This window comes from Purpureocillium takamizusanense, chromosome 10 (genome assembly GCF_022605165.1).
Source record: "Purpureocillium takamizusanense chromosome 10, complete sequence".
NCBI lineage: Eukaryota > Fungi > Ascomycota > Sordariomycetes > Hypocreales > Ophiocordycipitaceae > Purpureocillium > Purpureocillium takamizusanense.
The window spans coordinates 272,836-292,745 of NC_063077.1; the positions used below are offsets into that span (position 1 = coordinate 272,836).

General features: G+C 55.6%; 6 protein-coding genes across 6 annotated transcripts; 2 read left to right on the top strand and 4 right to left on the bottom strand.

Moving 5' to 3' along the window:
* Window positions 1–593: 593 nt before the first annotated feature.
* JDV02_009598 (uncharacterized protein) lies at window positions 594–2,834 on the top strand (the record flags this gene model as incomplete). Its single annotated transcript, XM_047991271.1, has 3 exons — window positions 594–959; window positions 1,014–1,452; window positions 1,624–2,834. The coding sequence occupies 3 exons, from the start codon at window positions 594–596 to the stop codon at window positions 2,832–2,834; spliced, it is 2,016 nt and encodes a 671-aa protein (XP_047847282.1).
* A 416-nt stretch (window positions 2,835–3,250) lies between these two features.
* JDV02_009599 (uncharacterized protein) lies at window positions 3,251–6,006 on the top strand. The gene is made up of 3 exons (XM_047991272.1): window positions 3,251–4,243; window positions 4,294–4,929; window positions 4,995–6,006. The coding sequence occupies exons 1-3, from the start codon at window positions 3,318–3,320 to the stop codon at window positions 5,587–5,589; spliced, it is 2,157 nt and encodes a 718-aa protein (XP_047847283.1). The 5' UTR covers window positions 3,251–3,317; the 3' UTR covers window positions 5,590–6,006.
* JDV02_009600 (uncharacterized protein) lies at window positions 5,640–7,448 on the bottom strand (the record flags this gene model as incomplete). The annotated part of the gene is made up of 4 exons (XM_047991273.1): window positions 5,640–6,015; window positions 6,073–6,152; window positions 6,208–7,166; window positions 7,238–7,448. 4 exons carry the CDS (start codon window positions 7,446–7,448, stop codon window positions 5,640–5,642), a joined length of 1,626 nt encoding a protein of 541 aa, XP_047847284.1.
* An 871-nt stretch (window positions 7,449–8,319) lies between these two features.
* On the bottom strand, window positions 8,320–11,260 carry JDV02_009601 (uncharacterized protein). The gene is made up of 10 exons (XM_047991274.1): window positions 10,900–11,260; window positions 10,449–10,825; window positions 10,124–10,380; window positions 9,652–10,032; window positions 9,416–9,573; window positions 9,214–9,359; window positions 9,025–9,158; window positions 8,903–8,962; window positions 8,739–8,831; window positions 8,320–8,678 (listed from the first exon to the last, which is right to left on the bottom strand). The coding sequence occupies exons 1-10, from the start codon at window positions 11,038–11,040 to the stop codon at window positions 8,524–8,526; spliced, it is 1,902 nt and encodes a 633-aa protein (XP_047847285.1). The 5' UTR covers window positions 11,041–11,260; the 3' UTR covers window positions 8,320–8,523.
* Window positions 11,261–13,876: 2,616 nt separating this feature from the next.
* JDV02_009602 (uncharacterized protein) lies at window positions 13,877–15,376 on the bottom strand (the record flags this gene model as incomplete). Its single annotated transcript, XM_047991275.1, has 1 exon — window positions 13,877–15,376. One exon carries the CDS (start codon window positions 15,374–15,376, stop codon window positions 13,877–13,879), a length of 1,500 nt encoding a protein of 499 aa, XP_047847286.1.
* Window positions 15,377–17,527: 2,151 nt separating this feature from the next.
* JDV02_009603 (uncharacterized protein) lies at window positions 17,528–19,643 on the bottom strand (the record flags this gene model as incomplete). Its single annotated transcript, XM_047991276.1, has 8 exons — window positions 17,528–17,754; window positions 17,829–17,906; window positions 17,971–18,051; window positions 18,102–18,532; window positions 18,604–18,953; window positions 19,014–19,168; window positions 19,228–19,441; window positions 19,497–19,643. The coding sequence occupies 8 exons, from the start codon at window positions 19,641–19,643 to the stop codon at window positions 17,636–17,638; spliced, it is 1,575 nt and encodes a 524-aa protein (XP_047847287.1). The 3' UTR covers window positions 17,528–17,635.
* Window positions 19,644–19,910: the final 267 nt, after the last annotated feature.

Below are 19,910 nucleotides of genomic sequence, written 5' to 3' on the forward strand. Positions count from 1 at the left end.
CCTGAGGGCCGCTGGCTGCAATCTGAGGGGGAACTCTTGTAGCGGCATTGTCCCTTTGCTTGGGCGTTGCCGATTCCCCAATGGGAAGTACGCTTCCACCGTTTGAGCTGCGGTCCCGACGGACGGGACGGTCCGCTAAACCAAGGGGGACACCCCTGGGCTGAGGTTTCGCAAAGCATGCATCGCGGCCCAAGTTCCTGTCGCTACTATGACCGATGATGTGTTAGTCCATATCGAACCTGCACCCTGCCAGAGGATAATGTGAAAGGATCATCTCTACTCATTTCCCGTGTGTTTCGCCTGCGTGTTGTTGCAACGCTGTGTTGGCTGCAAGCGCTGTACAACCGCAAACCGTTCAAAGAACCCCGGCTTTACGTAAAATATTTGGCGAATCCTTGTCGAAATTGCTTCTTCCAAGAGGGAGCCCATCAGGCTGGGACGTGACGCTTCGCCACGAGCAGCAGTACAAATAGGCCTGTCTTGGATGGGCATCACATTGGAATGATACATGTGAGCGTGTTGTCCGTCAGTTGGAACACTATCGCTGCTTCTGCCCAGCAGTAGTGCCTACTTTCACAACAATGGCCGCACCAATGAGCAATGGTATTCTCAACGGACTTACCAGCCCCAGTCGTCTCCAGAAGATTGATCAGCTGCGCGAGAAGAACGTAGGGAAGCATCTGCCACTGCCACAGCTCGTGGTTGTTGGCGATCAAAGCTCCGGTAAATCGTCATTGCTGGAAACGCTTACAGGAATTCCCTTCCCCCGCGGACAGGAGCTCTGCACTCGATACGCGACGCAAATATCCCACCGTCGCGATGAACTGGAGAGCATCAATATCAGCATCATTCCTGGACCGCAAGCAACACCGTCAGAAAAGTCTCGACTAGAAGAATATCGGAAGTCCGTAAAGTCAACCACAGATCTTCACGCCCAATTTGAAGCTATTTTAGATGAGGTGAGTTCTCTATCGACTATTCTGGCTCCCAACTAACCCGGCTTTCACTTCCAGGTCAACATCCACATGGGTGTCAGAACGAGTAAAAACAAACAGGGCGATAAGACCTTCAGCGAAGATGTATTGAAAATCGAGAAGTGCGGCCCTGATGAGGATTACCTGACCGTGATCGACGTGCCAGGAATATTTCGAAAGATAACAGAGGGAATTACGACCGAAAGGGACAAAGAGCTGGTCAGCAACATGGTCAAGGACTATATTCGGGATGACCGAACTGTTATCTTGGCTGTACTGCCGAGCAACGTTGACGTCACGACACAGGAGATCTTGGCACTTGCGGAAGAGTATGACAAAGAGGGAGAGAGGACTCTGGGAGTCCTTACCAAGCCCGACCTTGTCACGGAACATAGTGCCAAAGCAGTTGTCTGTAACCTGGTGGAAGGAAAACGACACCCACTGAACCTTGGCTACTACGTCGTGAGAAATCGAGGCGGTGATGACAAAGGTTTCGATGGGTCAAATACGCAGCGCCGAGAGGATTTGTTCAAAGAAGAACCTTGGCGCAGACTACCATCAGATCGGGTTGGAGTTTCTGCCTTGCGTGGACGCTTGCAAGAGCTGCTGGGGCACATAACTGACCGGGCATTTCCCACGCTTCGAACAGAAACACGTCAGATGCTTGATGAGACTCGACAAGCGCTAGTTGAACTCGGCCAGTCTCGCCAGACAGAAAGGGAGCAGCAGCAATATCTTGTCACAATTGCAAGTACATTTCAGAATATGGCTCGAGCTGCTCTGGACGCCGACTACTCCGCACATCCAGCCTTGAGAAAGGACGAGCTCCGACTCATCACATCAATCATAAACCTTACGGACAGGTTTAACTGTGATTTTGTCACTTCGTCACATACCCGCAGTTTCCAATCTATCAATGTATCTGAGTCCGACCCTGAGTCTGAGGAAGAGGGATCAACTGGAGGTGATGACTCGGATGAAGGTGACGTGGGCAGCCTGCAACTCGGGCGTTCAGACGGCTATGAATTTCAAGTACCTGATCCGAAAGAGTATCCCGAGCTAGAAAAGATTGTCACCACGGAAAAAAACTCAGAAAGCCCGGCGGAAGACGTCATGGAATGGATCAAGAACATCTATCGTCGGTCCCGTGGAGCTGAGCTAGGCACATTTGGTCCAGGCCTGCTCTCCAGTACTTTTCGCGAGCAGTCCGACAAATGGGCTTCCATGACCCGGACTTATCTCGGCAAAGTCATTTTGATCATTCACGGGTTCATTATGAGGGCATTGGGCGAAATATGCACAGACAGCAGAGTCCGGGAGGAGCTCATATCAACTATCATGACAGATCTCCTCGCCAGATACAAGGCCGGCATGGATCAAGGCAAGTTCCTCGTCGACGTGGAAAGGAACAGGAAGCCATATACCCTCAATCCCTATTTTACCACTCATCTCCAAAAATCCCGCAGTCTTCGAGTTACCGAAAACTTTCGAGCGATGGCTCACGACAAAGACACGGATGTCGGCAAACGTTATGTGGTTGATCTTGACAGTATTCGGTCTTCGGTGAACGACAAGACGAACATGGAACATGCGAAGGAGGACATACACGACATTCTCGAAGCTTACTACAAGATCGCCCGTGAGCGTTTCGTGGACAACATCTATCAACAAGCCGTAGACCACTGTCTGCTGTCGGGACCAGCGAGTCCGCTTAGGCTCTTTTCGGAGCAATGGGTGCTAGAATTGGACGAGCATAAGCTCGCGGACATTGCTGGAGAATCACGCTCTATTAGAGAGAGGAGGGAGAAGTTGAAGAAGAAGGTCCATGATTTAGAGGTCGCTATGGATATATTGCGGTGAATGGATTTTTATCCTGGTGGCTAGAGTGGCGAAGCAGGTAGTTAAGGTCGACGGGACGCCCGCCGAGCATCCCGACCGACGGTAAACACCTGGCCCTTTTGGGATGGTACAGCCCATCAACAGCACTTGCCTCAAGTTTCCGCGGCTTTCAAGAATCATTGATTGTGGCTGTTTAGGGGGGTAGGGGTGGGGAAGGGGGGGGGGGGAGACAGTCTTGCCAGTCCCCGGCCCATCATAGGCGGCGCTGCCGGGTACGGGAACACGAGACAGACAACACTGGGTTGCGGGTCATCCCCGCCCTCCGACTCCGGGGCTCCTCTTGGAGGTTTGGGGCTCGGGCGTCCGGCATGGATGGGGCTTCTTCGCATCCGCCGGCAGGCAACCAGCCACCGGGACCAGTTTGCTGCTCCCCGTCCCGTCGCGTGGTCGTCATCATCATCATCAACGGCTTCAAAACGCTGGCCAGTTCAGTCCGCCTCGGCAATGGACTTTCCCAACAGCGCCCCGACAGCATCCCCCCTCGCGGAACAGGGCACCGAGACCGCAGCGGGGACGCGTCGGTATCGGTCCAAGTCTCAGCGCCCCTGCGACCTGTGCCGCGCCCGCAAGGTCCTGTGTAACATCCCAGATCCCGCAAGGCCGTGCCAGCTCTGTCACCGGACGAAGCGGCCATGTACTTTTGTCGCTGTGACGAGCAAGAAGCAGAGGACGGGGTCGGCTTCGATCAGCGCCGCCAACGTCTACGATGGTATCGTTCCCGCATCCGCAGAGGTGCGCCCGGCGCTCGAGCCGCTGGCGGCTTCGCAGTTGACCGAGAGCGAGTCGCCGGAGGAGACGCTGTCATCGGCGACAGACGCGCATCCGTTCGCCAAGTTCCTCTTCGACCCCAGCTGGTCCGCGGCGGCAGAGCCAACCGCTGATGCCTCCGACATTGGCCCCCCTGCCAGTGATGACCCCGACAGCGTGTTCAACATTCTGCAGGACACGGAGCTCTCGCAGCTATGGCCGATGAACAGTCCCGGATTCGCAACGACGGGATTGCCAACTGCATCTCGCCTTAGCCCCCAAAATGGCAACGGGTTTCTGTCACCAGGTCTTGGTGCATCCATGGACCGGAGGCCGGATTGCTCCTCCGCCTTCATCGGGTTCTCAAACGAGTCGGACCCTTTCGCTCTCGAGCATTTCCCCTACAACAGCGTGGATGAAGTTGACTTCTTCATGGTCACTTATCGCAGGCCCTCCCGGCTTCTCGCCAACACTGGCCATCCACCCGTCCATATCCTCCAGAGCAAGCTGCAGTCGACATGTCAAGGACGGGCGCTCATCGAAGGGTCCGTGTCAATTGGCAATGAACGGGAAAGACTCGAGAAGCTCGTCGACGCCGACACTGGCGTGTCTCTTGTGAATCTGTACGTTGGACCAACTCTCTTGTCGTGAACTATGCCTGACTTGCGCCCAGATATCTGCGCTTCGTGTTCCAGACGTTACCAATACTCTCAAGGTCACTTATTGAGAACGACATATCGCGCTTTGTCAGATCAGCATCGCCGGGACTGCTTGCGGGTATCTACGCGCTGGCTCTGCCCTTCACGTCATGGGACGAACGCCTTTGCATGAACAACGCCTACTCGAAGCCGAGTTCGGACGCCCTGTGGCAAGTTGCATACACGTCCTGGCAAAAAGAGCTACACGCGCCGCATCTCTCGACTGTACAAACTTGTCTGCTCCTGCTGAATCACGCGACGTTCGATCCGGTCGCTGTCGAAAGTCCTTTCGCTTGGTCCCTAGCTGCGTCGATGACGGCCGTGGCGCAGTCGCTGGGACTGCACCTGGATCCAACAGACTGGAAACTACCGGCGAGTGAGGTCAGGCTACGGAGAAGACTCTGGTGGGCGGTTGTCGTGGAGCACAGCTGGCGCGCCATCACGCATGGGCAGTCCTCGATGCTGCACGATGATGAGTGGAACGTGACGCCGCTCACAGCGGATGATTTTATCATGGACATACCTTCTGACACGACACAGTCTCAGCCGGACCACTTCTTGCAGCTGTGCCGGTTGACGCAAATTGTCAATAGTATACGCAGCCAATTCTTGTAAGTCACGCTGCTGCAACCACGAAGCTGCGGCTTCCCTTGCTGACACAATCGCCAACTGATAGTTCTCTCCGTGCCGTCTCACAGCCGCAATCGCTCGACGTGGTCCTCGAGCAGGCCAAGTGGTCGCGCCAGCAGCTTCACGAGTGGCTGGAGGACCTGCCAGAGTGTCTTCGCATGGGGACGCAGCAAGACGACCAGGACAACGAATCACCACAGAGCCAAGGTTCCCTACACTTGGCATACTTTACAGGGCAGGTTCTGCTTCTCCGCGCGCTGCTTAGACCAATCGTCAGCAAGGAGACCGACCCGAAGAATACATCGTCGGCCGCCGCGTCCATGGTGTTGCAGGCATCGCGTGCCCTGATGCAGACCTTGATTGACTTTGTCCGAGGACTCGATGTGAGGCACAAGTCGGGGTTCTGGCCGGCCTACAACAGACACTGCTTCTGCTACCCGGGTCTGTTCTGCTACATGCTGTGTCTGCAGCCCGTGGAGCCGCATATGGTTGCCGCAGACCGGCGCCTGCTGGTGAGGTGGAGGAACGTGCTACGGACAAGAGTGCAGTCGTGGCAACTGCTACGATTTGCTATTGTCAAGGTGGACGCGCTCTTTTGGAAGAAGCTCGACAATTTGATTGAGCCGCCCAACACTTGCTGAGATTCATTCGTGTATTGGGACGAGTACGAGAGGCCCCCCGACCGATGACCTCAAAGATGCTTGACGGCCTTTTTGCGATAGCGCACCACCTCCACGCCCTCTTCGTCGAAAGTCCTCTCAGACACAATTTTGTACCCGCCAAAGTACGGCAGGATTCTCGTCCAAAAGGTCCAGTACACGCCGCCGAGCAACAGCACGCCGACGCCGACGACGGGGAAGACGTAGTAGGGGTAGCCATCCGCGGTCCAGCTGCCCTCTGGAGGGATGAATGGGACAATGGCTAGGAAGACGTTGGAGAGGAAATAGACGATGGATATCGGGAGGAACGTGTGCCAGGGCGAGCTCCATTCCTCCGACTTTTTGTACTGTAGCCACACGAGGCCGGCGGTGACGAATGCATTGATCCACGCACCCGGGTAGGTGTACCTGTATCTGGTCAGCGCTTTGACGGAAATAATGCCGTAGAGGCTCGAGGGCTCGTACAGGTTGACGATGAACGTGTATGCCGGGCCAGCGGGCGGCGCGACGAGGATGATGACGGTCACAAGCCAATGTAGGAATAGCTTCACGATACGTATTAGCCCTGCGTCCACGTCCAGGAATTAAGAGCAATCATACAGAAGCGGCGGGTGCATTGAATGGCTTGTTTGATGCCCAGAACTTGCTGAATGGCAATAGGCCCTCCTTGGCCAGCTCTTGGTTCAGGCGCGCATGCGCAAAGCTCACTGCCAGAACGTTGCCGATGTTGCTGAGCGCCACAAACACCGGCAGGCTTCGCGCCCCGGCGCTGTCGCCAAACACGTTGCGGAAGAAGATGCCCGCAACGAGCACTTCCGACTTGGCCAACTCCGACTTGGGGATCGCGGCAAAGTAGGCCACGTTGGCGAGGATGTAAAGGATGGTGACACCGCCGACAGCGAGCGGCGCCGCGATGGCGAGCGTCTTGCGCGGGTGCTTCAGCTCGCTTACGACGTAGTTGGCGTTCTCCCAGCCCTTGTAGCTGTAGACGACGTTGAGCAGGGCGTTGGAGTAGGCGTAGGCGCCGCCGCCACCGTAGCCGTCCCCGGACTCGATGCGGAATGCGTCGTCGAAGTTGTGCGGGTCGTCAACGAGGCGGCGGCCGGCGAGGGCGGCGAACCCCGAGAAGACGATGAACAAGAGGACGACGACTTTGAAGACGCCGAGCACGTTGAAGAGTCGGATTCCCCATTTGGGCAGCGTGCTGTGCAGCACGATGGCAAACGTAACTCCAGCGATGCCGATGCCGCGGGCCTGCCATCCGTCAGGCGCCTCGCTGCCGGACGCGTACAGGATGTAGCGGCCAAAGGCAAGCGCATTGCCAGACGAGAAACCAAGGAGGATCATTTGTGATGCCAGGACACAGGTCGCAAGGTAGCGTGGTCGGCGGTAGACTCGCTCGAGGTAGTTCTTCTCGCCGCCGGACCGTGGGATAGCCAAGCCGAACTCAAGAAAGACGCTGAGGCCGAAGAAGGTCAGGAGGCCGCCGACAAGCCACAAGATGAAGCTGAGGCCGACGGAGCCAGTCGCAGCGAAGATACCAGACGGCGTCGAGAAGACTGCCCAAAAGCCATCATGATCAGAAAGTTGCCCCTGCGCGTGTATGAAAAGTTCAGGCAGTTTGGCTTACTTCCGGTGCCAATCATCTTATTCAGGATCAGGAAGACGGCGCCCGTGATGCCAATCTTCCTGTCCTCCGAGTAGGCAAATACCTGGCCCTCGGTACTGGAGACGTCATCGTCGTGGTTGTAGCCGTTATCGCGGTCGCTAGGACCAGATAGATCGTCGCCCGCTTTGCCGTCTCCTTTGGCGTGATGCTTTTCATGATGTTGGTCCGCCATGGCGATGGCCTGCGTCAGCGCCCATGCGACGAACAAACTGCGACAAAACACACCAACAATGCGAGACACGCCATACACGAGAAACAGGTCAGAGACGTCGTATTATGCTTCATATTAAGGTGGTCCAAAGGCGGCCGCCCAGCTTGGCTGACCTGGATGACAGGGGCTGTCTTGCGCAATCGAGCATCAGACTGGCGCAAACCCGGGGCCATCTTGGCGCGGGCCACCTTGGGACTAGGGAGGATGCGAGCCCAGCGATGCCCAGTCCCGTGGCATGAGCTCATCGAGGAACGATTTGCGTGATGATCGATCAGGCACGCCATTCGGCGCAACCCTCAATTCTGCCAAGGAAAGCTTCCAGAACTCGCTAGCGGGCGGGCAAGACGGGGTCGTGAGATTTGATGCCCGCGATCCAACGAGACCAATCATGATCATTGATCCTGAGACTTGGCTATCATTGCCAAGGCTGTCATCCTATGGCAATGTCCTGGGAGAGCATGTGACTGGTATCAAGGACAGATGAGAGCCCATGTTTACACATGTTTGGCTGCGGAGAGTCGTTGTTCAATGCCTTCACGATTTATGCCATCATGTTGCTGAGCTTACATGGATGTCGCCAGGTCCACCCTCCCATAATGACAAACGCCATAGGCACTAATCACGGAGCTCGCCAGATACCGTTAGAAGTGCACAGCAAGTGAATCCTACAGCACCACACCACTTGCTACTCGGATAAAATTTACGACGTGGTTCGTATCCCGGCTTGAGCGGATGACGAGTTTGCTGAGCTGGGGCGAACATCATGTCTGGTGGCCTTGAGCGATGATAGCAGAGACACTACGTTAACTGAGTAGGAGCACTAAATAAAAAGGTATCAATTCGCAGCGATATATCACTAACTTCAAGGAATATCTGGAGTACGATGACCATTTCAGAGCGAGGCTCACTAAAGAAGACATCGCTAGTTGAGGTCCTGATTGCTTGAAAAACACCTGGCCCTCCTCCGATCGCAGACTGCGCTATCTCAGAACAGAACCTAGTCTGCAGCGACCCATCGCCATATTCCAAAGGTATTTCAAGCGTCCTTTACTTCGTCGACCCTCTCGGCCTTCTCGATGATGGGAGGAGGGCGGGGGATCTTCTGAAAGAAGACGTATCGCTTGATGAACCACGGCAGCCACACAGTAGCCTCGTAGTGGATAAACTTCTTTGTTGGAACCGAAAAGACCTCTGTGAGTGATGTCAGCGAAGGCGTTCTGCCCAAGGAAGACAGCAGGGCGGGGTACTGACGGTCTAGTTCTTCCAGTGTAAGCTGCTTCGTTTCGCGAACGAAGCAGAATATCATGACCCACGCTACCAGGTTCAGCCCCGCATAGAAACCGACTGCATTCAAGGTCAGCAAGGCTCGTTCAACTTAAGGAGAAGGCGCGGGGCCAATCGCAAGTATAACTTACAGGCGCCGGTTGAAGTCATGACCGTCTTCATTCGAGGAAAGGTTAGGCCGAGGATGCCGGCTGAAACGTGTGTCAGTTTAGCTGCCGAGTTCCACAATGGTCTTGTTGCGCGAGTCACTCACCAAATGTGTTGTTGATGCACACAGCCCAGGCCATGCCTTGCTCACGCTGAATGGTGGGGAAGACCTCGGCGGAGTACTGGAATGCCACAGGGCCCTCGCCCAACGAGTAGCAGATGGTGAACAGGTAGACGAACCTAGCATATTGTCAGCCACCAGTGCCACCTGGGATGCGACGGAGGGGTTACTCACAGCACTACGGGGCCGATTCGGGCGCCACGAGACCGGAAGTCCCCAGCAGGGTTTTGGTCCTCGGCTTGCGGAGCAATGTGATATGCTCCGTTGGGGAGCAACGAAAGTCCAGCGGCGAGGAGGAAGATGCACATCAGAGGGAATGTCTAGTTTCGGTCAGCCTTGGGAAATTGCTCGCCGCGGACATGCAAGGCTGGCGTACGATCATGGTCAAGGTTCTGCGGCCCTTGGTGTCAATGAGAAAGAGGGTCGGGATGGTCGAGACGACTTGGACGGCTCCGTATCCCAGCGAGGCGTACAGAGCTTCGGTGGCGGTGTAACCCACGCTCTCAAAAATGGACGAGCTGTAAAAGGAAATGACTTGAGAGAGACGGCGCATGTTAGTTTTCGTCGGTCGCTGTCAGGTATGGGGGGATGGGGGATCAGGGGCCGGCTCACTATTGATGCCGCACATTTGCTGCGCAATCATGACGGTCGAGGCGCCATAGTTGGCTCGCCTGATTCGGGGCACGGCAAAGCAGTCCCACAGGCGGCTGAAGTACCCGGAGCCACGAGTCTCCTTCTTCTCCTCCTCGAAGATGATGTACGAGTAGTAAAAGTCTCGGGCGGCGATGATGGGGTTGGCCCGCAGACGCAGCATGGAGCGGAAGCCTTCAGCGTGCCGGTTGTGCTTCATGAGCCAGCGCGGGGACTCTGGGCAGAAGAAGATGCCAATCATGAGGATGAATGACGGGATAAAGGCCGAGCCGAATTGAAGGCGCCAGGCAATGTCACCCGTGTCCTTGACGATGACATTGGCGGCGAAACCTAGGAAGATGCCTGTGCATGACGGTCAGCACGGGAGTTCTCCTCCCACGACTTTCGCGGCGCGACGGGCGCGACGCATGAAGATAGGCGGGTGGCTGCTTACCAGCGACGACCCAAAGCTGCCAGAACATGACCAGGGCGCCTCGGGTTCTGTGTGGCGCCATCTCGGCCGAGTAAATCGGTACGGTGGCGTTCTTGGCGCCGATGCCGATACCCATGACGAATCGTGCGGCAAACAGCCCCTGCCACGACTGGGCGAATGCCGAACCGATTGGGGTGGCCGTCAGACAGGCGGCCGTGATGAAAATCTCACCTCGTCGTCCGAAGTAGTGGTTGAGCGGATCGACGATGAAGGCGCCGCTGGCGATGATGCGTGAGCAAGCGGCTCTGTGGGAAAGAGGAAGGGGGGGGGGGCGTTGCAAGCTTACATGAGGCCGGCTGTGAGAAAGATGATGGAGTTGACCAAGCCGACAATCCACTCGTCACGGCCCTGTCCAGCGATGCCAAACTCTTGAGGGAACGACAAGTTGGCGCCGTTGGCTCCCGTCTGGTCCCATCCCTGGGTCGCGGCTCCGATCGCACAGAGGCCAATCGAGTACCAAAGCATCTTGGGGCCGTGCCATTTATGGTCCCTCTCGTAGACGAGAGCGTTCTGTTCCTCGTCGCTGAGCACGGAGAGCATTTCGAACCTCTCCGGGTCACGCGCCACTAGGGAGGCCCAGCCGAAGAGCTCGGCGTGCTCCGGCATGCCATGCGACTCGGCGAACGCCTTGGCATTGCGAACGGTATCTTCCTCCGAGGTGCGCTGCGGAATAGGAATAAGGATGATGAGCTTTCTGTCTTGTGTGGAAATGCAGGTCTAAGGAAGGTCGGACCAACCTTTAGGGGGTTCTCGATGATGTTGAGAGCGACTGACGAGCGCCGTCGAGGCACGGCAGCCGACAAGGGGCCATCGCCTGGCTGGGCATGCTCGTCGCGGGTCGACTCGGGGACATCACTGGACACTTTTTCCGCCGCCATTGTGGGCGTTTATCCAAAGTGTATCTTCCTGTTGCTCGGCAAGTCGTTCCCTGGGCTCGGGAGCGAGACGACTTAGAGGGCAATGGGTCACGGAGGAAAGTCGAAGTCGGGAAAAAACAATCCCAGGAACATTAGATGGGCAAGTTGGAAAGTAAATAACCCATCAAGTCCACACACCAGATCACTCATCGCCTTGGCATCCTTGCCGGAAACATGCGCCTTGAGCCGACAACACAGCCATCCATCCCAGCCGTCTCCTTGACATGGACTGACTTACATGGTACTAATAAGCTGACCATGACGTCTGTGCAAAGCAACGCGGTGCGCTACCTAACTGGGCCCGATCCTGGTAAGCCCGCCGATCGCACGCTGCTGTCCGTCGCAGCCCTTGGGTCTCTCTCCACTCAGACCGTCGCGGGGGTGGAGTTTGAGACGGATTTCGACTCCACTGGGTCAGCACTAGCCGGGTTGTTAAAGCTGCTGCCTACGGGAACATGGGGCCGTGGCTCGCTCCCCTCGTGAAACGGGGTGGTACAGCACTTGCGATGCTGCATCTACCGCCGCCGTCGCTGATGCTGCGCGCGCCGCTCGCGGCGTGACAGTGAGTGCCCCGTCAGATGATCGCCGTGCCGCAGGTTTTCCCCCACCACTGACTGACGTGCCGCGGGATGGCGGACGTGCTGCGGGATGGCGGCGGCGGCAGCGGCGAGGGAGGCGGTGGTGGTCTTTGCTGTTGGGTCGTTGACAGAAGGGGGCGATCATAATGGCATGCCCGGGCCAACGATGCGGTGACATTCACGGGCAGGAAGCAAGGGGAGATCCGTTGCGCCGGCGCCGGCGCCCTCCGGAATGTCGCGGGCAAGAGGTTTCTTCTGCGAAAGCCACACTCGCTCGCTCGCTCGCGTCTCTCCTGTCAAGCTTCCGCGCGGACTATTGTGCCCAGTCATGTGTAGCTCTCACCAGACCCCAGAGAGCAAGGAGGGGGAACAAAAGGAAGAGGGTAACTTGGATGGTGCAAGCGCGGGTTCCCCAATCGAGACCACACAGCGCCTTCATCGCCAATTCGAAGGGGGACATGTCTCCAGTCATTCATTCGCGCGACAAAGCGACAATCCTGGGAGCGATTTTGCCCCAGTATATCCCCCGGATGGGTCGTCTCCATGTGGGAGTCTGTACGTACCTTCATGCCCTTACCATCTCTGGGAAGAAATGCATGATGAGGTGGAGTGAAATCCCCCAAGGCAACAGTTTAAGGTGCACTAGCTTGTGGAGTTTGTGCGGAGAGTGCAACGACGGCGCCCTTTGTGTTGCTTCCAGGGAGTCCGGGGATGGCCCACAATGCCTCCTCGTGCTCGTCTTAATGCGGGCGTGGACTGGCCCGATGTTGTATCGGCGAGGGACACCGGCGTCACCGAAGGACGGACGCTCCCTGAGATTCCGCAAACGGTCGCACTAGTACACACAGTATGATACAGTAGAGTAGTAGCAGCAGCATTTGCTCCCGGCCGGCAACAGGTTGCCGTAGTCCAGCCTGCCGCGATGGATTGAGAGGCGCATGGCGTGGTTTTGATTGTGCGGCGGCAGCAAATCCCCACCGGATGACTGGGAACAGGGATGAGTATGAAGTTGACGTGGTGGAGGAAGAGCGAGGCTGGGTCTGCATCAACTCAATGCGCATGGCCAGGCATAGTTTGCCCCCCTGAGCGACACTGGTAGGACCCGTGCTCGAGCACGCAGTAGATGGAATTCATAAAAAACGATTACCTGGACCTTTCATGGTTCACAACAGCATCGTGATGAGCCGCTCATAGAGGTGCCGCAGTGAACGTTGGGCCAGGCCCGTGATGGCCTTTCTTCTCGTCCACAGCGGGCCGCTCCCGAGCAATGACGGAGCACAATGCGCTCTGGCACCACCTGCGTGTAACGGCGCCGAGGAAGCCGAGCCTGATGCGGGGCGTCTGTCCCTTGCTGTCTGCCGCACGCGGCGAGCCTGCCATTTGATCTGCATCACCACTCTCGATACACGCCGTAGCTATCATGCCGCACGACGATGCACGACCTGGCCTGCGCCCATGCCCAGCTTTCCGGTTGCAATCGCAAACCATATTATCGTATTGCTATTAGGGGCGGACGGCACTGTATACGAAGTTTTCTGCTGTTCAACCATGCGCTGTGCGACCCACGCCGTTCGCCTGTGCCAGCCGGCTGACAGCATTGACTGGAGTTGCTGCCCTTTGGAGTTCGGCGGTGTCTGCGAGGAAGCTGACTTGGAATGCATCTCAGTAGCAAGCCCAAGAAGAACCCAGACAGAGGGCGCCTCAAGGGCGGCTTCAAAAGGCGACTGGGCTCGGACACTCTACTCTTGGAGCTGCCATCTCAGTTCGCCTTTCCATTTGATGCCCGCCATCAACACCAAGCACGACACTAAACAGCCGCATTATCCGAGGGACCTTTATAGAGTAACATCTAAACCGCTGGTCTATTGAATATGCATGAGACCTGTCTCTAATTATATATATAGGCCGTCCGATCAATTAAGTTAATGTGCCGGCGTCCCTTTATGCCTGTCTCGGGTTCCGTTGCGCCTGGCTGGCAAAATCAAGTCTAATAAAACCAAACGCCCAATCGCCGCCGTGATGCCTTCACAAGCTGTCTCTCATATTTCCGACGTCGAGTACCCCTTGCGTGAAGGCCCTGACCCCGTGCGCGCGCGACCCTACCTGATCGCGTGGGATCCGAGACCGGCGGCCCACGTGCGGCGCGTCCATCACGGTCGCAATCGAGGCGCCTAGACCACAGGGGGTATAGCGCCCTCCCCTCTCTGCATTCATCAGAGTCAAGGGAATGAGAAGATGGTCCTGACGGCGGCGTGGTCGCTTGGCCATTCGTTGTCGGCATGATGGGGTTCGAAGCGGTGCGTTCCCCAAACGTCCACCTCCGCCACGATGGGACGAAGAAGGCCCTTGTGGTGAATGAAGTCGATCCGGTCCTCAGGCTCGTGGCGGCCGTCGTTGCTGCGATAGATGGGCGACCACGTGTTGCCAGGCACTTGAAGAGGGTCGCTGTGAATCTCGCGGAACGAGTCAGCGAGACCGGCCTTGGCGGCCTGCACAGACGTGGGCCACTCCATGCGGCCCGCGTTGCAGTGCCTCCAGCGCGTGGCGTCGGTATAGTCGAGGTGCGACGGGGCGTTGAAGTCGCCGGTCAAGATGACGGGCACCTTCTTTGCGTTGCCGAGATGGGGCCTCATCTTGTAAAGGATGTCCCGCATCTGCGCCTCCCGCCCAGATTCCTCCTCGTGTCTCAGGACCTCTACGGGCGCGAGCCTGTCGAAGCACAAGCTATATGGTCCGTAGGGCTTGTCGGCGAGGTGGGCGTTCCAGACAATGACTTCTCGCTTGTTGCCATCGAGCTCGAGGCGCACCGCTCCAGAGACACCAGTTGCCTGATAGACCTGGGCAATGGGGTAGCGGGCGATGATGGCGGCGCTCTTGCCCTGCCAGACGTGCCAGCCCAGAGCGTTGGCCAAACGGATGCCGTGCGTGTCCATGGTCTCCTGCAGGCCAACCACGTCGGCGCCGCTGTTGGCAATGTACTGGATCTGCTTGCGATGGGCGTCCTTGACCTCGCGGCCCCCATACCAAAGGTTCAGTGTCACGACGCTGAGCTGCTCGACCAGAGACGCCCCGGCATTATGCACCGGGATGTAGACGATCAACAGGGCCCTGGCGCCACTCTTGGCCTGTGCCTCAACGGCAACTCGGGACAGGCCGCCGGCCGTGGGGGTGCCAAATAGACTGCCATCAGTAGTTACCTGGACCCAGTCAGGCCCTTCCTTCTTGACAAAGTTGGTGTCCTGATCCTCGGGGTTGCCCAGCAGCCCGGCGATGACTGCATCAAAGTAGTCACCGACGCGAGCATTGTGGGTGGTAAAGTTGTTGATGATGAACTTGAGCGGGCCACTGCCGGTGATGACGACGTCGATGGGTATTGACTGCCACTTGTATCCACCCTGGGACAGGAAGTAGACGGTATATCTGCCCGGCTGAAGTTTTTCGATGTCCAATTCGACAACGCCATTCTCCCCTTTGGCCGGCTTCCACTCGATGGCATCGTTGACGTACTTCTCCTTCTCGGGACCTCCATAACTGGGGTAGTAGATTCCGATCCAGTTGTCGTCATGTGCTTCCGAGGTCTCATATCTAATTTGCAAATTCGGCTTGATCCGTACCATTGTTATCGAGCCGGGGAGGCTGGGGAAAGGTGCTGCAGAGACAGTTGACCCTGCAATGGCAACGACGGCAAGAGCCGTAGAGAAGAAAGATGACAGATACATGGCGAAAACGACTGAAGCCTCTGTGAACCAGCACGTTTTGTAGCCCCGTCTGCCAACGCGTATTAAAAAGAGAAACGATGATTAAATTGGATAATGAATAGAAACTTCTTGCTCGACTGCTCATCGTCGACAGAACATGGCTGGGCAGACCGGGTCTTTATATGCAACCGACATCTACGTGCAGGACACAATCTTCTATGCATCATGAGGCCATCATCACGCCTCATGAAACTTTTTTTGGGGAGCATGATGACCCGTGCGTTGCTGCACGAGGATAGATTCATGCGCACAAAGCCTGAGCCCCCGAACGGGGGGCCTGTCGGGGCAGTGCAAGGCCTCTTGATGCTGCGTATCTCGACTTAGAATAGACTCACTGGCATATGCGCACGCGCGCCCGGAAGTCGTGGGATGTGCTGAGCACGATGGGGTCAGTGGGGCACACGAATCGTTCTGGCACGACTTTTAGTTTTGGCCTGCCCCGGAAAGGGTTTGTTTGCCCGGCTCCTGGAGCCAGCCAATGCCACGGCCGTATCCGCCGCGGTTCCCGATCCGAACCCCTTCATGCTCTGGTATGAGGGAGCCCTATCTTGAAACTCGCAACTCCATCGCTAGAGAGGCGGCCGTGATGCTGCCTTTTGTAGCCAGTACCAGTCTGCTTATGCCAGCGCGAATGCAAGTCGACAACAGCGTTGAGACCTTGACGACAGATCGCCTTCAAAGCTGATGACGAGCGGGGCACGAGTGGGTAAGGCGCCAGAGATCCGCGAAAGTGCGATTTTATGACGGCCAGTCAAGCTACACCACGTCCTCGGTCGTTCTCCAAGCAACTGTCAAATTGTTTCAATCCGATGTCTGATGTCCAGGGGCCCGTCGTCCAAAACAGCCCCGAAGTTCCCGCCTGCACGTCAGGGTTGAGACGGATGACCCATGTGCGTTCTGGAAACACGTCGCGGGTATCACAGACGCTCTGGTGCTGAAACCGTTTCGACAGGCGCAGAAAGTCGACGGAAAAAGAAGCGAGGGGCAAAAAAAAGGTTGATGAGCCCGACCCGCAAATGCCGCAAAGACCTTCTGGAGTCCCGTCCCCCAAAGGGGCCAGCACCAGCACAGTTATCGCCCGGGACACGGCGCAAGCTCATGCATTGGCCCTCCTGAGCGATAGCACGTAAAGCATGCTTTTCCCGGGGCGCACTACCAGCTACCGGTGCTGGGGCGAAGAGAATCCAGAGTCGAGACTCCAGGCAGTGTCGCGAGCAACCATCCAGAGTCTGGCGAGAACATTGTGTCCCGGCACCACTGCCACGGTAGCTGACCTTTGGTGCTCCCGAGGAGGCTGATATCCGGTTTTTTTTTTGCGTTGCAGTGTGCAATGTCGTTGGCAACGCGACGTTCTGCCGACTCGGCGCAGGCGACCCTGTCGATGTTTCTCTGCCCACCCCGGCGCCGGCAGACTATTGCGCACCGCCACCCCCCTGAGCCCGTGACCAACTCTGCGATGAACTTGAGGCGAAGGGGGCTATTCAGGCCAACGTTTTGTGTCGTCTGGATTCTTCCATAATCAGCGCTCTGTACGGCTTCAACATGAAGACAAGTGGCAATTCATAGCCGCCATGCTCGTGTGCTGGAGCTATGGCCATGCGCTCGAGTCGCCCCGCGCGCTGGTTTCGCAAAAGCAACCAGCAGTCCTTTCGTACATGAAACTCCGTCAGCCCCCCAACAGGAGCCGTGTGAGTGTGAGGCTGTGCCATGACACGGCGTCTCAATCCGCTGGCCATCGCGAAACCGAGCGACACGTTCAAGTTCGGCTTAGTTCATTGGGTAAGGATATTGAGATTATTTTCTTTTATTTTTGTTCCTGATATAGGACCTTCGCTTCGTCGTTCGGGTGACCGAGCACAAAACATGAGCCTAAGACGACATAGAGGCCTTATTCTGTGCATAAGAGCGAGCCAAAACTACTCATGTCCGGAATGCTAAATAAACTCGTGTTATGAGAGCATCACCTTCTGGGACCTCGACTATTAAGTCGTGGCTTAGACCATACCGGACATAGATCAGAGGCCGGATGTTAAACGTTGAGGCCAGTGGCAGAGGCAAGAGGCAAGGCTAGTACTGGGGGAGACGACTAGTAAAAGCAATAAAAAGTCACTTCGTTCCACCAGGTTTAGAGCAGCACGGTTGCGCCAGGCTATTTGACCCCTAGATACATAGATCTAAGCTGAATTCATATATCTCGATCCATTTCCCTTCTCTAACCGCTTATACTTGCTCGAGCACCCGTTTCTCTTCCTGGATTGTGAGGAATTCATGATGAAGATCCATCTCTGGTACTGTAACTACCTTCGATTTGAGATATAGTTTAAACAGAAAGTAGAGTACTAGATGTTTCAAGTTTTAGCGTTTAATGGCTCTCAATGAGGTACTGACGTGAGTAGATAAGATGTTTTCATACCTGCAAATAAGACAAGATTGACATAATGTGTTAAAAGACCTGCTGCTGTAAACCTTCTCTTAATAAAAACGTCAAATCCTATTCTCTTAGTTAGACGACTCTCTCATTGTTATATATAAGGCTTGAAGGAGGAATGATTGACCTGAGAATAACACCACTAGCGACACGATTAATAATGTGACCCATGCCATGTACGGCTGAAGAGGGCTTTTATAAGGAAGGTCTGAATGTGTTACTATAGTAATGACGTACTCGGAAACTTACAAAACGTACCCTCTCGCGAGTAGCCTTGATGCTTCAACCCCGCGTGAAACCGGAGAAAAGTCACCTCAATGACGATCCAACCGATGAGCCCAGCGACAGTGGTAATATTCACAAACCAGCCAAAGACAATTGCTGTGTTATTCGTGACATTGAGATAAACCAGAGGCAGAATCATGCAGGTGATTCCCACCGCATAATGCGGCGTCCCCCAACGATTGCAACGTTGGAAGATCTGGGGGGCATGGCCATCGCAGCTCAGGCCGTATAATGTTCTCGAAGCAATGAAGATACAAGCAGATCCGCTACTCAAGGCTGAAGTACAAACAACGGCATTGATGATAGAAGGAACTGCCAAGACTCCGGATCGCTCAAAGGCAATGACAAAGGGTGACTGTTGAGCTGTGCCGGTCGAGATGCTGAGAGCTTTGTCGTCATATGGTCTGATGGCGGGAGGGTCGGAGTAAGCTAATGCGTGACTCCTCGAGATCCAAAGAGAAGGGTTGATGCTCACACTATTAAGCCCACGATGAAAATGCTGCAGACATAAAAGAAGAACACTCTGTAGAAAGTCATTTTTGTGGCAGCCGGGATGGTCTTTCTGGGGTCGCGCGTCTCCGAACCCGAGATGGCTACAACCTGAATGTTTCCATAGCTGAAGGCCGCTGGGAGCATGGCCTTCCAGAATGCCAGGAAACGGCCCGCGGACCCGGTCTTGATGAAGGTGTTGAAAGCCCCAGGGTGAATCCAGTAGCGGAAGCCCAGTCGTTCGTGGTTGGGCGCACCGCCCAGATCGATTACGAGTCCGCCGATGATGAGGCCGATGATTAACATAATCTTGAGGGAAGCAAAAATGACCTCTGACTGCATCATAGTTAGTCCTACTGAAACTTTTACATCCGCGCAGCATTAGGACTGACATACCTCCCCATATAGTCGGACGCCACAAAAGTTGAGCACGACAATTATGAACAAAAAAATCGTGATCCATACTCCAGGATTGATATCAGTGTTCCAATATTGTATTAGAGTTGCAGCAGCACTGATTTCAGCGGGGGCAGAGATTGCCATCGTGTACCCTACTTGAGGTGAGCCTTTTGCAGAACCATCATCGTTTTCCACGGAAAGGGGAACATACAGAAATTCCAGCCTGTTGCAGCACCCAAAGCTGGCTCCACCAGCCTACTTGCATGTCTAACAAACCCGCCAGTGTGAGGCATGAAAGCTGACAGCTCTCCTGTTGTATAGGAGACTCCCGCGGTGGCGCAGCCCATGAGCAGATAGGCGAGAATGGCACCGACCGGGCCAGCAGTTGCAATAACCTGACCAGAGCTTAAGAAAAGACCAGTTCCCTGTTGTTCGAGTCAGACATGTTGCCAGCAATATTGATTCTTCAGGCGTTCCTACGATCATGCCTGCGATAGCAATCATATTAATGTGGCGACTGCTGAGATCGCGCTTCAGCTCGCCGGTCTCCATGACTGGGGATGCCTCGCTTGAGATCTCCACATCAGTACTCTTGGTAGGACTTGACTCGGTCCCAAGATCATTCATTGCGACGGCACAATGTGTGATGAAACGGAACTTTTAAATGTGACGAGGGGACTAGGATGTGCGGGCGTGATTAGAAGCTATTGCAACAATCAATTCACGGTCACTCATGCCTGACGTGTTATCGGAAATAAATCAGAATCAGTGACTGGAGCCTTGTGTGCGGAAAGTGACGCTCATAAGAAGTTCAGTGTGAATCTAGTACGACATTTGATCCTAATCTACAAGCATCCCCATCTTGCGGTTGATCGCCGGTCATGCGGGGTTAGA

Bases quoted from the DNA above. Each gene is read 5' to 3' on its own strand.
- JDV02_009599 (XM_047991272.1), top strand. From the start codon at position 3,318: ATGGACTTTCCCAACAGCGCCCCGACAGCATCCCCCCTCGCGGAACAG. The intron at 4,244-4,293 runs GTACGTTGGACC...ACTTGCGCCCAG, and splicing joins GGCGTGTCTCTTGTGAATCT to ATATCTGCGCTTCGTGTTCC. The intron at 4,930-4,994 runs GTAAGTCACGCT...GCCAACTGATAG, and splicing joins AGTATACGCAGCCAATTCTT to TTCTCTCCGTGCCGTCTCAC.
- JDV02_009601 (XM_047991274.1), bottom strand. From the start codon at position 11,040: ATGGCGGCGGAAAAAGTGTCCAGTGATGTCCCCGAGTCGACCCGCGAC. The intron at 9,159-9,213 runs GTGAGTAACCCC...ACAATATGCTAG, and splicing joins CGAATCGGCCCCGTAGTGCT to GTTCGTCTACCTGTTCACCA. The intron at 8,679-8,738 runs GTCAGTACCCCG...CATCACTCACAG, and splicing joins TACACTGGAAGAACTAGACC to AGGTCTTTTCGGTTCCAACA.